The sequence below is a fragment of the Excalfactoria chinensis genome, chromosome 6 (genome assembly GCF_039878825.1).
Source record: "Excalfactoria chinensis isolate bCotChi1 chromosome 6, bCotChi1.hap2, whole genome shotgun sequence".
NCBI lineage: Eukaryota > Metazoa > Chordata > Aves > Galliformes > Phasianidae > Excalfactoria > Excalfactoria chinensis.
The window spans coordinates 11,002,068-11,020,085 of NC_092830.1; the positions used below are offsets into that span (position 1 = coordinate 11,002,068).

Genomic DNA, 18,018 nt, shown 5'->3' on the forward strand with positions numbered 1-18,018 from the left:
GCCACTGACCTGCAGATGGTTTATGGTGTTGTCTTACTGCAACTCCCTCAGGAGGTATATTTTTTCATTTTCTCATTGCAATGCTTGGAACAGCCACAGGATCCATAGCAGAACAACCACAGGGCTCATCATGAGGGCTAGAGAGCCATCAGGGTCTCTCATAATGCTTGGAGCAGCTGCAGAGCCTTTTGCGGGAACTGGAGCTGCTACAGGACCTACTGATGAAGGGTCCTACTGATGTCTTTTGCATTGCCACCAGATCCAGAGGTACTTTTCTTCTCCTTGACGGTGCTTATTAGTGTTAAACAATACTTGGTAGGCACATGTCAAGCCCCAGCATGCTGCAGTGATTTGTGTTGCCATCATTGTCTTTTTTACTGAATATGTAACCATATACAATAATGTTTTAGAGTAAATGAGTTGTTTTTTTTACTACAAATCTTTCACAAAAGCTGAAATGCAGAGGTGAATTTAGCATGGGTTCGTACTTGATAAGTGCAAGGTAAAATAAATGTTGCTTCGTTAGCTTAAGTACTTCAAAGTTGAAGAAGGCTGAAAGTGGTTTCTAGACAAACTGTTCAGAGGAACTTGATGTTGAATTGTCCTGAATACTATGTAGCATCTTCAGATACAGTGTATCCAAGTTTTGAGTGGTGTTTGTTAGTTTTCATAGCATTCCTGTTCATGAATCATTTGTGCTTACATACACCGATTTCATAAAACAACCTGAGTTTCCTGACCAAACATCCACAGAGTCTCTGAATTCATCAGTCTGATAAACTTTCTTATTTGTATCTACTAGAGAATACTTCACTAGATAATACCTAATAGGAAACTGCTGGAAGGGAAAGGAACACAAACATTGTATAACTGTAGGGTAATTACAGCAAGCAGCAGAAGCGGTCTCTGTACTAAAACCTTCACTATTCCCTCAGAATTATCTATTTGTGACATATTGGAACTGGGCTTAAAAATCCATGTTCTTAGGATTTAGCATGGATTGCACTTGCAGGATGAAAATAATGTGTGGCATTTTTCTGGTACTTCTGTATCCAGCTGATGCCAAGCAGTGCAAATCTGTGGAACATGAAAACAAAACACTTGGAAGTGGGGATTTAATTAATGTTGCTTCTGTATAGACCAATGTTTAGTTGTTTTTTTCTAATTCAGTTGAGTTCTTCTGTGCCTAATCTGCATGGCTATGATTTATTCTCAGTTTTGAATAATGTAATAAAGTCTGTGTTTCATTTGAAGGGGTAGAGGACCATTGAAGAACACATCTGATGTAATTAATGCAGCAAAAATGATTTCAGAGTCAGGATCAAGGATGGACGTCCTAGCACGGCTGATTGCCAATCAGGTAGGTTATTTATGTAGCAATGCATTAACCTTTGTCACAACTTAACCTGTGCACAGAAGTTCCAACACCTGTGAAGATCACCTACAGAAATACAGAAATAATAGTTAGGACATTTTTAGACCTGATTTTCCTTTTTTTTTCCCCTCCCAATTTCTGGAAATGATGGATATATCGATCATGTCTTGTGTAGGTGGATTCTCTTCCTCATACTATTTAAATACCTGTCTATATATATTTAGGTACATATGCAAATGTATATGCACATATACCTATTTATTATATACCTGTATATTTAAGAGTCTGTTAAAATTCTGCTTTACAATGTGAGTTCAACATTGTAGTTCCTCCTTTGCTTTCTCGGTTAAATCACTCAGAAAAACAATGAAGCAAATCACCTTAGATGTGGAAACTCACCAGCACCATAGTTTTTCCAAGCAGTGTTACCAGTTGCAAGGTCTCAGCTCAGTGCTTAGGTTACTTTTCTTCTTTGTCTTCAAATTACTTGTTTTACAGCACATTATATGTATTTTCTAGAATGTTTGCTTTCAGCTGTATCTAAGTTCTCTTTCAGACATCTTTTCCCTCCTAGTATAGGCCTCTTCTTTGGTATTTTTATGTCTAATTGCTTTCAATTTAAATACTCTTCTTGACAGATAGAAAACTGCCATCTGCATACCTTATGTCTGGAGGTAATTTCTTACCATTGAAAAAAAAAAAAAAATTATCATCATAAAATGCTTTACAGCTATGGGTTTCTTTATTTCCAAAAGCTTCTCCTGGCTAAATAAGCTAAATAACAGAAAACTAAAATAAATGAATAAATAAATCAAACCCAAACCCACTCCTCCAGCCTGGTTAGCACAACAGCATTGTAGCTTAGTACATTCATTCAAGAAACTCATGTAGGTAAGGTCAACAGGGCCTTACAAAACCAGGCCAGAGAAGAACAATCCAGTGAAATTTTAGTCAGCAAGTATTAAAGCCATTTACTTTCCTAGCCTTTTTGGTCCAGAGTAGCAGGGTATATTTGCTGTTTTCCACATCCTCATGTACTTTCTCTCTACCCCTCGCTTTTGATTTTCACCTGCTTAATATTTATGAAGCAGCAACAGTCTGTGTGGGGTTTTTTCTTTCATGCCTCTCTCAGATGGTGATGCCATAGAATTTTGGTAACTGGTCTATACAGTTGTGATTTGTGGAGAAAGAAGCGAGGTAGAACACCCCTGTTTCTGATCTTGATAAGTGTTCTTCCAGCACGTCTCTTTTCAAATGAACTGGATCCTTCATCATTTTCTTTCATCAATTAAAAATTAAAATTGAAAACTGTAATCATTACTGATATAGTGCAGAGAAAAGTGTCATAACCTTTTACTCTATTTTGAATAAAAATTGAGTCTTTCTTAGAGAACTGTTCATTCCCTTATGTTTTCTTTCTGTATTTTTACAGTAACTCCAGACTAGAAATGTGAACAAATCGGTGAGGGCAAATTGGACATAAATTGTTAGTGCTGATAACCAGTGTGCTGATAATGCAGATAAGCATTAGTGCTGATAACCAGTGTGTTTCCTAAGTTGCTGGGAAATGTGACTCCATTTTAGTTAACTCTTTTACTAAATTCACTCAGGTAGTTTCTATTTGTCCTAAGAGCCTGCACAAAGTTGATAAGCCTTGATTCACCTTTCTCATCTGACATGTACCTAAAACACACTAGTCAGTTTATATGTAATTTCTTCTCATAAGCATTTGAAGCAAATAAGCTTCTAATAAGTATAACAGATAGTGTATGTGCATATATATATATATAACAGATTAGTGGAAAACATGCTTCAAAGACATAGGACTGAGTCAGATGTCTTCATCAGTAAGTTCAATAACACTGCAGTGAATATAACTACAATCACAGCTAGATAGGCATCTGACTTAGTAAAAAGGGGAATCTCGCTCTTACTCCTACCCTCAGATGAATAATATGATCCTATCATTCCTCTGGTGACTAGAAATCTTTTAATCTTTATTCCCAAGCAAAACCACCCTTTGCCGTACAAAGTATTTTTCTCAGTGTGTTTTTCTTTAGTCTGCATGGTATTTGTAAAGACTAATAGTTGTTATTTTAACATGTTTCTTCTGCTTTGCTCTCTTGAAGAATTTTTTCATTCTGTTAACCACCTAATTGCTGTTCAATGAATTTGGTTCAAACTGAAGGAACCTTCAAGAATTTGGTGTCCAGTCTGGAACATGAATTTTGATAAGGTTTTGTGAACGCTCTTCTCAGTGGCATAAACCAGTTATTTCAGTAAATATTTCACACGTTCTCTTTCAGTAAAAAGTAAATTATATGTGTAACTTAGAATTGCATGTAAAAATGGATTTCTATTATTTACTTCAAAAGAGAAAACCGATGGCTGTACATCATACCGTCAGGTATGTGTTTTAAGGTAAAAGTCCATGCATTCTTTATGTATGTGATTTTCTTCACCACTTCTTCTGCTATTGAGCTTACCCTGCATCACTTCAATTATTCATTATCATTTCTAATATTGTCATTTAGTTGGGCCACATGAGTTTCATCTTCACAGTCAACTCAGGACTCAGATATTACTCTCAACTATGTCTTTGCTGTTATCAGGACCACAGTAACATATGATGAGCATTTTCAGTATTTGAAGAGACATGTGAGGGGAAAAAAGCAAAAATTCCTCTTTTTCCTCTATCTAGATGGAAACCTGAGAAAAAACCTGAAAAAGCCATCACTGTGTAATGAGGAATCGTTGTATCTTCGATATGACATGACATAAAACATTTCCAAATGAATGACTTTTGTTCATTCTCCTTGTAATTTCAGAGAATCAAAATTGAGAACTGTGGAATTACATATCGTGTAAAGCTTTTGTGTGAGAAAAAGCACACAACACCAAAGAACTGAAACTCTATTTGCAGTATTCTATGATCACTCACAACAGCATCTCTGTTATGTTGTGCTTCTATTCTAATTTTTGTAACATTTCCATGTACTAGAAAGAAAGGGTTTCTATGTGCTAGAATCAGCAGGATTCAGTCCATATTCACAGCACTTAAAGATGACTTGGAGTTAACAACTGCAAACATAGCCACATTGCATCAACTTAGGCAATCACAAGTGTATTGCTGATAAATTTAAGTAAGATTATTTCAAATTCATTGTCAAATTTGTACCTGAAATCCCAAAGAACATTAAGGTAGTGCGTCCTGTTTTTAGTGACATGTGGTGTAGATTAAGGTCTTTACTACAAAATTCTTCAATAAGTGTTTCAGCAGATGCTGGTCAGGAGATGCTGGTCCATTATGATCCATTATGATCCTGGTAAAATAGGCACTTGGACTGTGAGGTAAAAATGCTGTTCATCAGAGTAAGGAAGTAATAGTGAAAGCAACTGTATGTCCCCTTCATCTCGTAGGAACCCAATGTGGTGCAGCATCAAATGGGCCTTCTACCTAAGCACAGCATTCTGGAGAGACCCTGTCCATTCAGTAGATATTCTCATAGATATATAGATATAATAACGATATCTATAGATATAGTGTGTGTATATATATACACATACATACACACACACACACATATATAATATGAATACTTATATATATGTTATATAAATATAATATATATAATATATATATTATATATAATATAAATATAGAAATATTTATAAATTATATATATATGTGTGTGTATATATATATATATAGTTTATTATATATATGTTATGTGGGCCAACATAAGATGAAGGCATTTCCTTTGGAGCAGCACTTGTATATCAAAAAGAAGCCCTCAGAATTTGCCAGGAATTCTACCTAAGAACTTGTTTCTCTGTGCTAGGCTTTGAAAAGGTAACCCTTTGAAAAGGTAACCATCGATGGGCTGTGGAATGATTAATCTCAGTATTTTTAAATTATTTTCAGTTGCAGCTGAAAGTTTTCTCACTAGTAAGCACATGTTGCTTGTACCAGATGTTTATGAGGATTCCTTATGGAATATCCTATTCACAGAGTACAGTTCTTTCTAACATATTTTTCTGGTTGATTGGGATACGCTGTAAGGTATGAGACTTTAATGTTCTTCATTGTACTTTTATCTTACCTAAGCTAACATAAAATGTTACCTTTATTCCTAGAAATGCCTTATATCTCATAAAGTTTTGTGGGTAAAGTACATAAAAATGGGCACAGTGTGTCAGACCAAAGGTTTCTTTAGGTCAATAGTGAACATACACAGGACTCAGTAAGATGACAGCATGTATTTCATGATACTTCCTTACCTTCGCCAGGTTAAGTAAAGCTTTGCTTTAATAAAGCTGCATTTCAGTAAAGCTGTGTTTATCCTGCAGGTTTATGAAATTTATTTATGCCTTTTTCCAGCAGTGCCTTACACTTACTTTTCTAAATGCTGCTGAGCCCTAGACCAGTGTTTTGATAGAACTGGTTTAACCTCAAGGTCTCAGGGGAGGTTATGTTTTCCCTATCTTTGGAGCATACCATCTTCAGCATTTCTTAAGTGTTATGCATTTCTTCCTTAAGTGTTTGCAAGGAAGACAGTAAATGTGATGAACTTGCAAATGTTATATAATAGTATTATGTAAGAAATTAAAATAGTGTTGTCTCTGAGTTTCTATAATTGATGCTGTCACAACTTGAAGTTGATGAGATGCTGTATTAGCAGCCTGTCTGTCTATCTGCTGAGGTTTTCCAGTGGGGAAAAGTAAATCACAGAGAAATGGAAAAGCAAGCACCTTATTCTAGGAAATAGACTTCTAGTGTAGTTGTGATGCTCAAGGAGTTAATGCTGCACTTGGACAGAAGGGCAGATATTTTTTTTAAGCATTAGTTTAACAAGTAAGCAAGTGTTCAAGTTTTCTCAGCAGTCATTGAGATCTGAATACTGGTAACACTTCAAAAATGGTGCATGTTGAGAGGATGTTGAGAAACGCCGTTCTGTTTTTCTTTTAAACTACGCTGAAATACAGAGAGCACTTTAGTAATGGATCTACCTGAACACAAGGGGAGGACTAATGTTTCATTCATATTAACAATTTTTCAGATTCATTTGCTACATTCTTTGCTGCCTCTTCTGAAAGTCCAAAACATAAACCTTTTAGTTTACTACTGCAGAGCCATGAAGAATACAGAATCATCACACTTGAAATAAACACATCCCATTTTAAACAACTATTAGGTTTCTTCAGTAAAGCCAGTTGTTTACATGTAAAGTATTTCTTAAATTAAGTACAATTATCGCTTTTTCAGGCTTTTAACCCATTATAGATTTATTTAAATCAGTACTTCCCCTCTAAGTATTGTGGGAGCTCACAGAAGTGAAGGTGGAAAGATGTTATTTTTTAAGTATTGAAATAAGTGAATTAGCCACAAGCTGTTCTTATTTTCCTGTTCCCACTGAAACAGCACATCTGACAGAAAATGGATAAAACCTTGTTTGTTTTTTTTTTAAAAAGCAGATCGATATTAGAAGATAAAGCGTAACTTTTATAAATGTTAACATTCTTCTTGCATTTGTGCTTACATTTGCCATTTAACTATTACTTCTAGATACCTTAGAAAGAAAGCCTCTTAGGAATTGAATGAAGAGCAGTCATTCCGTACATTAAATAACTTGGTTAGCAGTGTTGCTGAAGCAGGCCCTGCAGTGTAAAAGAAAAACTAAGTACAAGGACGTTGGTCTGAGTGATTTGAATGCTCCTCATTTAAGTACTTAATATGATGTCTGAGATGAAATGTACGTGCTTTACTATTCTTTTCTTAATTCTCAGTGTCCAGACCAGTCATGTAAACAGGATTTGTTGGCTTACCTAGAACAGATCAAGCTGTACTCCCATCAGCTCAAAATCTGCAGTCAAGTTAGAGCAGAAATCCAGAACCTAGGTGGAGAGCTCATCATGTCTGCTGTAAGTAGAAAAATGTAATGAATTACAGTCAATACACAATAAAATATCTTCAGTTTAAATTGTCCTTTCCTGTGCTTGTGATGTGTTCTAGTACAGGCCTGAATTTCTTTTATTCTCTTTTTTTTCCCCTTCTTTTTTTTTGTCACTTACTTTAGGAAGAGACTAAGAAAGTGAAGCATGAATTGCAATCACTTGTGAATCTGTTTTTCTTTATAGAGTCTTAAAACGGTATTAATTTATTGCTGTTATTCTGGATTAATTAGTTTTTAAGAAACAATAGTCTTTTAATGTATATAAAGTATGCACAACTGTAAGGATGTATGCACAACAACTGGCACTCATAGTTGTACTTCCAGTTGAGAACAAAGCACTGAAGGCCAATCTTTAAAGTCCATACGAGGGCTTGCTTCGTAGTTTGATCATGAATTAGCTGCTTGCATTGGAAAAAATAGATTAAAAAGTCATTTGTGTATGGAAGTACAGAAGCTGTCCGTGTGTGTCTGTCCATCTCTCTCATGCAGAAAAAGATCTGGGAGCCTATACGTAAGTACGATGCTGTAGAAAATCTGCAGACGGAACATCTGTGCTCTATCTACAGATCATCTGTTGGACAGCTGCATTTCAGCTTTCTGTCTAGTTTTTTATTGGCATATGCAACACTGCAGAATCTTGAGATTCTCTTCACATAAAAACAGTAGCATAGATTTTATTATTTTTTTTAATGGAGTCTGAAATGTAGCTGAGTAGAACTGTATTCTTCCCAGTATTGATCTTCTCTCATCTGGTTATGTTATTAAAAAGCAACAACCAGAAAGGGAGATGTCAGGCATGATTAAGCAAAAAGAGGACATGCTCTTGCAGATTAAAAAGAAAACAACAAAACATATCATTGTCTATCAAGTACTGAAACGATGACTCTTGAAATATATGTATATGAAACTATATCCTTCTGCATGATGAAGATCTGGCACAGGAAAACTGCTAACATAGTAATGTTCAGAACTCAACTTCTGTGACAAAAACCAGGATGATATGCAAATGAAGAAGTATACTGTAATCCACAAACACAGCTCTCAGTTGTTCATTCTCTACTGAGAATGAAAACTTCTTTTACCTGTTTTTTATCAGTGCCCTATCACCTTGTTCTTGTCTGTAACTCCTGTGATAATGTCCTTTGGAGTGTGTCTCATCAGAGATTAATACCCTCCCCTTGCTGTGGGCTGAAGGGGCTGACTGTCCTGGGGAAGTTAGAACGCTTGGGGCTGTCCTGCTGATAGTCCTCCTAACTGCCCTCCTCGTTCAGGCCATAAAAACTTACTGTACCTTACTGCTTTCAGTTCTGTGGACAGCAGCCTCTCCAGTACATTCACACCTGACAGCGGCTCAGTAGATGGTCAAAGTCCTGCTTGCAAGGAGTATGTACAGAGAAACTGAAGAGCTGTTCATTCAGTTCTGCTTTTTTATCCATTAAACATTCCTGGGTTGTGTTTAGTCTTTCATACTCACATAAAATACTGAGTTTTTTTAATGAATCAATCGGTGCCAGTTTGTATACTCCACAAGTGAAGATGGTAAGGATTCTCTTAAGTTTTCACAAGGTGTGATTAAGCAGGAAATAAATATACTTTCTGTTAATTAAATTCAAATTTATGTCTCTTCAGGCACAAAATAATGGGGTAACATTTGTGGTACACAGATGGACAGTAATTGCATTTGTATAAATAATCTGATACTTTTTTTAACAAGCACTGCACATCGACAGGCCCAGCATGCTGAGAGTAAGCTTGTTTCAACAGTGAGTTAAAAAAAAAATAAGAATTGTATCACACCATTAACTTACGTGAGCATCTCCCTCTGTGACTCCTGACAAGCACATAAGTGTTTTTTGTGTTACTTACAGTCAGTATCTTCTTGTGTTTCATCTTCAAATGTTGTGTTTGGCAAGAGGAAGTCTCTTTTGACCCTAAAATTAAAAAAAACAACAAATCTCAGAGGTGCATTATCACACAATTTGCTAAGTAGCAAAGAAAGAATTTCTCGTGTTAGCCAGCCATACCTGTACATTGAAGGCTGCTTCGCTGATTTTTCTGCAAATGCCTCCTTTATCTTTGAATTTTATTCTTGTCCTCTCAAAAACCAGACTTAAACACTTACATTAGTCTATTTCTGTGTCAAATGCAGATGCTTTAATGTTTCTGACTTCTTGCTTAAAAGTTCAATTTAATTTAAATGTGTTTCCCTCACTGAGTTACCATGCTAGTTACATCAGAAATTACATGCAAGATATTTCTATGAACATTTCAGATTTGATGGTAATAATGCAACGAGTTAGAAGCATATGCTAGCATGTTGCAAAGTGGAAGGTATCCTTGGACAACTATGCGCCAGGAAAGTCACATCCATTAAGGCTCCAGGTCTGTGGCAGATGGCAGGTTGCTCAATGCCTTTGTTACAGTTGGAGGTTTTCCGTTGCTGCAAGAGAGAAGCTATACAGCAAGAGCTGCTTCTTTGGCAGAGGAAGAGATGAGTAGCAATGCATTGCAGTTGCTCTTAGGTCTTTTGTGTGGCTTGTTTCTTTCTCCTAAAAATAAAGAAGTGAAGATGGGCAGAATGCCTCCCTGCGAGAGTTAAGAATGGGCACAGAGGGCTCAGCAGCAAGTTGGCAGTCTCCTGAGATACTGGCTAGTGAAATAGCGCACTTCATTTATTGTGGGTGGGCAGTTTGCTCCACTGACTATGGTAGTGCTGTCCTGCGTGTACTGCTGAGTGACCTTTGCTAAGTCCAAGGCTGTGTTCTGACAAAGCAGCTCCTTGGTGAGCCAGTTTGTTTCTCTTTGCTATTACTTTTTTCCACATCATGGGGAACTGATACTTGTTTGTTTGACAAACTCATGGTGGAGAGCTACTTGCAGTACCTTAGCCCACGCATAATATCATCACAGCATTTGGAATCTAACAATAATAAACCACTGCTTTACTAAATCTCTACTTTAAACACGAGGAGATGGAACATTGTTTAAAATTTTACTTCACTGAGGGCTGCCCAAAAAGTCTAATTTTTTTTTTTTTTTTTTAAATGACACTGCATCCTCCACTGCGTGTGCTTTATATATACTTGTAACTAAGTGTGTACATGGCCTTTGGAGGAATGGAAGGGGATACGGTTTTCAATTATCTAGGGACAGCTCTGTTACTGTTGCTATCTAAAAATGCACCCAACTAACTAGAAGCGTGTTTTTTTTTTTGTTGTTTTTTTTGTTTTTTTTACAAAGTAAGGATGTAGCAGTACTTTACATATTGCTAATGTATGCCACAGAACAGGTAGCTTTTTTAAATATCACAACTGGCAAAATCAAGGGATTCAGCTGACTGCCCCCAAGCATATGTTCTGTTACAGCCTTTCAGTCTTCCACTACTTACGTAAGTAAGTTGTTTATCATGTACCTTGTACACAGGATCTGGTCTAATTATGGGACTTGAGTCCAGCTTGAAGCAAATTCAAGTAATAACAGTGGTTTTCTTGATTGGAGTCAATTTCCCTGCCTGAAAAATGGGTAAAAAGCAGAACAAACTCCAGATATACTTGAGGGAATGTTAATGATAGACAGATAGACACAGATAACCAACGGAATAACCACATTTTTTTAAAGAAATTTCAGCTCACAGATAAATATACAGCCCTGGTTTAGCCACCCACCCACACCATGAAGCAGATTTCCTCAACCGAGTTGCACAAATCTGGATGAAATCTTTGCTGTTCCAAGGGGACAGCACAGTAAAGGAAAGGTGACCAGAAAAGAGGCTTATTAAGGCAGAGAAAACCATTCTCAGTAAAGGGAAAGAAAATTCACAATGGAAAGTCTTTGGATTATTTTATATTAATATATCATGTATGAGGTCTTGAGTCCATGATAGGTTTGTATGTCATCTAGCAGCTACATGAAGAAAAATGGTAATTAATCAAGTACATCCAACCTTTAACTTTTACCTGTGCTTTCTCAAATACCCATCTTATTTCTGTGCAACTGTTACAACAAGATCTTATTGTTTCTAGTAAGAAAAATGAAATTATTACTATTTCGTGTGTAGAAAAGCCAAGAATGTAAATATCCTCAGTTCAGAAAACAAGGTAACTGCTGTTAAACCCGGAACCTGACAAAGGGAAATTCCAGTCTTCAGTGGTCGGGGTTTAATTCTTAACAGAGTACTTATTCTGATTGAGGTATTTACATTTAGACTGATTATCCTGCTGCTTTTAAGAGATGGTATCCTGCAATTCAATCACATTAACAGTGATTAAATCACTTGATTTTATTTTTTTTAACAGCAGCATTACTGAAAACCTTAAAAAATACGCAGAAAAGCCTCATAAATAAAAAGGATGAAAAATTAAAAGCACAGCATAAGCATTCTTACCTTACATGCTTAGCAAGTCATCTTTCTGCAATAAAATGCAGACTTTGTGCTCTTAGAAGAAGTCAAATCAAGTCTGTTATTCTTTGATTAGTATTACTGTAACAAAAACTTTGCTTCTCAGTGTGTATTCATACATTTAAACCCAGCAGTTTTAATGCAGATACATTTTTAATAGCTGACCTTGTTTCCAAGATATTTTTATATTCAGAAATCCAACACTGAGTAAGTTGTATGTTTGATACTCAATTCTAAGTTATCATTTTCAATTGTGTTAAAAATGGAAGTCTAGATGAACTGTAAACGGGACTTGGGAGATTGCGAGCAGCCTTTTGTAAATCTGTGCTCAAAATCTAAAACTTAAATTCAAAAATATATATATATTTATATACCTATATCTATCTATTTATTTATATATATTTGTATATATTTATATATATATATCTGTATATATATGTATTTGTATATGCATAGTTTAGAGGAGATCAATAAGTTGTATCCCTACCTGACATACACGCATGTTATGAAGAAATGTTTTGTATTGTTTTCCCCTGGCTGCCACTTCCTTATGTCAGTGAGACAGGATCTGCAAATCTACACAGGGAATACGAGAAGAGTGACTTATTTAGATGCTTTAAGAAGAAAGAAATTCTGTATTTATGTAATTAACTGCAACAACACATGACAAGGCAAGCATCACTTTCTTAGTAAACAGAAGATACATACAAGAAAAATTTTGTATAAATTCTCAGTCATCAGTCTCTTTTGCACTATCAAACAATGAAAATAATTAAGTGTATTTGTTATTACAATACACTTCTTAATGGATTACTACTACTCCCAAGACATTATTATAGAAAACGCGTGTAAACATTTTTTAAAGAGAAGCTTCAAAATTAATTTTTTTATTTCCTCAACTCCACTATTTCTGGCTTTGTTACTTAATGGAGAGTTTGCCTAGATGAATTCTGGCTATTGGGTGTGCTTGTATGCCATGCCACTATTGTGGGAAAAGGGGGCAAAACTTGGGAACAGTTGGGCAAGGACTTCCGTATATTTATATATGAGTTACTAGTTGAAGAATCATTCCATATTTTCATTGTCACTGGACAGTGTTCATAGGAGAGATGGCATATTTGGATGAGAGAGGGTATGATAGAGGGTATCGTTTCAGAAACTCCTGTTATGACTGACACAGTCTAATCTCCAAAATACAGGAAGTACAGAAAAAGAGAAAGTGGGAGTCAGGCAAAAGAGCCTTCGTTTTTGCAATGAATTCTTATATACCACTTCCTATGGACTGAAGAATTTACAGCGACAAGTCCCTAAACAAAATGAACTTAACTTAAATGCTCAATGAGTTTTGTTTTTTTTTTAATCAGTCTTTCATTTATGCCAAGTTTCATTTCATCCATCTTCTTAGATAGGCGACCTTGAAGAACCTACTGAATATTTATTTGAGATAAAAGTATCCAAGTGAAGATAATCCTCAACTACATCAGGTTTATAAAAGAACAATGGATTTACACCGAACTCTATTATATTAATGTCACTCAGCTATGAAAACAGCTGCTCTCTAAAGAGGAAAAAAAAAAGATACCACCTGATTGTTATCATCTGTAGCTCCAGGAACGGCTCCTATAAAAGCTTCTCTGAAATTCTTAGTATGGTTAAGAAATAACTGTATGTTTTTGCTTCACAGTGTCAGCATAAGACCAGCATAAGATTCATCCAGAAAACTTATGGGGAACAGGTAGATGGATCTAAGATGGATTCTAAGACAGTGCAAATAAATAAATAAATAACATGGATACTGATGGCATTAAGTGAGCAGTTTTTTCCTGTATTTCACTGCCTATCCAGAGACACCAAGAGCATCATAAATGGAGATTTGTGCCCATGCTGATGTACCACAAACTCCATCCCAGCCACACATGCTACAGGAAGTGCAGCAAAAAACCAAATGCAAACATCCTTATTGGTATTCAATTTATTATTATTATTTTTTTAACCATGTTGCTGCATCAGACCTGATTTTCCTAGTTTTATTTTGCGTATCTGCTTCTACAAGCCTACATGCATCCCAGGATAGGCAGCCTGGTTCCTTAAAATCTACAAATGATGGTCCCCAAATACACGTCTTATTGGTTTAAACTGCTGTCATGCAAAGATTACACAACCATTATAAACTGGGAATTCTTTCTAAAAAACACATTTGCTGTAGCAAGGAATGAACTTTCAAGGCCATGCCAAATTTTACATGTTTTCATGGATTATATACATTTGGTCCTCCAAATTTTAACCACCCATGAAACATCAAACAGGGCATTGGCTTTTTTCCTAGCACTTCTGGAGGAATGTTCAGTATTAACTGAAGATCTTTCAGTTCATATTTAATTCCAAAAATGCAAATCCCATCATTTCCTATCTATCTATTACTGTTTTTTGCCTTACATACATTCCTGTGTTTAAAGTGTTACAAAAGCAACAAGTATACAGACAGTAATGCATTCTCCTCACCTCATCAATTCATTCACAAATTCATTTGACCTGGCTTATGGGAGGCCACCATTGCTAACACATCAGCGTTATATACACAAGTGCAAATTTTGCTAAACATGCTGTGTGCATTGTACATGAAGTATTTCTGTCTATACCTTTACACATACAAATGCATGTTCAAGAAATAGAAAGCACAACATCTCTCCTTTGAGAGGTGCAAATTGATACAAATTTTACCTGATTTTTTTAATTGGTGCTCTTCCTTGCTTTGACAAGAACATCAGAGGTGGATATTGGTGGTATGGAAGTACAAAGTTGAACCTTCTCAGCAGTATTCCCTTGCATTTTGTTGCCAAGTGGCATATGGCAGCAGAGGGGCAGCCTGACACAATGGCATCTGCAGTGAAGGAGCATCATTAAATTCCTGCATGGGGAAGAAATAGTGCCCATTAATATTCGTTCACACTGAAAGTTTATAGAGACCAACCAGGGGATGCAAGCACAGTGTGGCAGTGGGTCCTGTCTTCCAGCAGTGGTGATGACAGCAGTGTGAAAGACAAGCTGCATTCTAAACAGCCACGTACAGCTGTCAGACATCACAAAATGCAGAGTGACTTGATCAGCTCATCTGCTCCAATCAGCTACTGGTGGTGACTATGTTGAGAAGCAGCGTTTTGTACCTGAGAATCTGCTCCATCAAATAGCTTTATTGTGCTATTTGCATTTGTTGTAGTTTCCCTGGAAATTACTAAGAGGCATTACCTTTGGACCAACCTCTATATTTACAACACATATAAGCAATAAATGTTAATAACTGAGATTTAAATAAATAATTACTAGCTATTTCTAAAGGACTTTCTTCAAGCTATTCAGAATGGAGATGCCTTCACAACTGACATTGTCAGCCTTATAATAAAATACAGCACGGTGTCTTTGAATAAAAAACTACTAGCCAAGATGTTTTTTTATACCATATATATGTTCCTCTAGCATTTCCTGGGAACACTATCAAAACACAAACAGTACTGTAAAGCAAAGGGGGAACACAGCATTCATTACAAACAAATTGTGAACAAATGTGAGCCCTGTGCTTAATGTGAACTATGGCATCATTTAGCCATGATCCACACATGTCAAAAAGCAAACAAAAAACCCCAACACCTTCCCAAAGAAAAGAATCAAAACATAGCCTACTTTCTTCCTGTCTGAGTACAACAGATGTGTGTATACCTTCTCAGTGCTCAAGGGTGGCATGCAGTGGCCTAACATCAGACAATGCTGTAAGAAAAAAGACCAAACAATCCTCTGCAGCTGGATTTTGAGACCAGGAGACATAGTCCGACACCCTGCACACATCAGTTCCTCTCCCTCTGTGATATTAGCCCTATTCTGGAAGGATGTCCCTGAGCCTTATCAGTCTGTATTCAAGAAACTTGCAAAATGAGAAGGCGACCTCATTTTCAAATGTTTTAAGTAACAATGATGGCCAATTATACAATCAATTTTTTTTGCCAGTGTTGGCCTATATAAAATCCTTGCTCTTACTTTTAGCTTTTATCAAGACACAGCCTGCAACTTAGGCTCTTCCCAGTATAGCAGTAATTCTTCTGCATACAGCCTGCTAGATATCACCATCTAAAGTGTGTCAGACCAGAACTGTGCCTCTGACTGTTGTGGTTTAACCCAGCAGGGGGCTGAGCACCGCACAGTCATTTGCTCATTTCCCCCTATTCCCAGTGGGATAGGGGAAAGAATAAAAAAAAAAAAAACAAAGTAGAACTCACAGGTTGAGATATTTACCAAGATAGAGAAAAAGAAAATAATTATGACTAGAGATATATAAACATATATAGCAAATGATGCACAAGTAATTGTTTACCAGCCCTGACTGATGCTTAACTACTACCCCAAGCACTGAGAGAGATGAACTCCCACCTCCTTCCAAACCTCTTCTGCTTGATGTTCTATGGTACAGAATATCCCTTTGGCCGGTTTAAGTCAGCTGTCCACATTCTGTTCCCTCCTAGCTCCTTCTGCCCATCACTGAGAATGACCTTGGCTCTGTACAGCACTGCTTAGCAGCAGCTATAAACATCAGTGTGTTATCAGCATTGTTTTTCCCCTAGAACCAAAACACAGCATCTTACCAGACACTCTGAAGAAAACAATTCCATCCAGCTCAAATTAAAACATGAGAGTTTGAGAATCACTGTGTCAGAATAAAATGCCTTTACTCAGCACATGCCACAGGTCTGTGTTGGCCTTTCACACAACTGTACTGTGCAACACAGATAAATCTGTCTCTGTCCAAGCTGCCAAAGCCACTGGGTGTAAGGAGAGAACTAAGAAAGTAAAGTGGCCCCAGCACTGTCTGCTTTCAGTCCCTACACACCATGCAAGCCTTAGGTGAGAAGGGAACAGTATACTCAGGTTTTGTATTCCACTACAGAGCAGCACAGCAAAGATAACAGTAGTTAAAACTGCATTTTTTTTTCTCCCCACTCAAGTCAGCCAATTTTCAGTTGGAATCAATATATACTACTTTCTATTTCCAGAAATATCTATAGAAAATACCTTTACTTTAACACTTGCTTGGCTGCGTAGCATGCTGTTAAATACAGTACCATGTGACACAGAGGTTTGTTTTGCATTCTGCCTCTCAAGGTTCTCATTCCTGAAGGGGAAAAAAAAAAAAAAAAAGAAAGAAAGAAAGAAAAAAACCCAAGGCCACACAGTCACTGCAGTTTGTGTACAACAGCACACACTTATTAGCTTTAAAAATTCTAGCCATTGAGACTATATTCAGCAGCTACTAATTCAGCCACTTCACAGTATCCCTGCAATGCTCAGAAGCACGTGAGAAAGCCTGGAATGTGAAGGGAGCAGCTGGAGAATTTGCCTATTGCTGATGCTAAGAAAATAATGGGTAACATTTTTATAGCTCTTCTTTGAGGTGGTTTTATTACCAGTCAGTAGTAATCGCAGTGATGCCCTGCAGACAAGAATCATGAGTTCACACTTAAAGGCAAGCAACATACATCTCAATAAGCCATTATACTTCACCAGCACAGATTCCTGTGTGTCACTTTAATACTGACCAGTGGAACATGAATATAACCATCAAGCACACCAAGAGAAAGCAAACAAATTACGCTTTCCTATTTTAGTCTTAGGTTTTAATCATTGTTTAATCCTGAGCATATCATGATTAAAAGCGGACTGCTTGCCAAGACTAATGTTTCTGTTTCTTATTACAGTTGGATAGTGTCACCTCACTAATTCAGGCTGCCAAAAATTTAATGAACGCTGTGGTACAGACAGTGAAGATGTCCTACATTGCATCCACAAAGATTATCAAGATTCAGAGTCCTACTGGCCCACAACATCCTGTTGTGATGTGGAGGATGAAAGCTCCAGAGAAGAAGCCTCTAATTAAAAGAGAGAAGCCAGAAGAAATCTATGCTGCTGTCAGAAAAGGTTCCGCAAAGAAGAGAATCCATCCTGTCCTAGTCATGAGTGAATTCAAAGGCAGGGAAATAGTCTAATATTCTGTCTGTCACTTTTTATGTTCCTTTCTTCAAATTCTGATGATTTTTCACTTTTCCCCCTACTTACTCAATAACTGTACATTAGCGTTTTGCTTTTCTACAAATCTGTAAGTTCACATTTGCTTAAATCACTTGAAAATGATGTTGGATTATTTAACTGCACACAGATGAAAAGTACTCATTTTGCAGTGTCAAAACATCGTGCCTTCTTACTGGCAGGTTTCAACAGGGCATTTCTGAGCGATACGCCATGGCACT

General features: G+C 36.7%; 1 protein-coding gene across 1 annotated transcript; it reads left to right on the plus strand.

Moving 5' to 3' along the window:
• The first annotated feature begins 12 nt into the window (after positions 1–12).
• Positions 13–17,757, plus strand: LOC140254042 (catenin alpha-3-like). The gene is made up of 3 exons (XM_072340229.1): positions 13–1,360; positions 7,163–7,297; positions 17,470–17,757. The coding sequence occupies exons 1-3, from the start codon at positions 1,304–1,306 to the stop codon at positions 17,755–17,757; spliced, it is 480 nt and encodes a 159-aa protein (XP_072196330.1). The 5' UTR covers positions 13–1,303.
• The last annotated feature ends 261 nt before the right edge of the window (positions 17,758–18,018 follow it).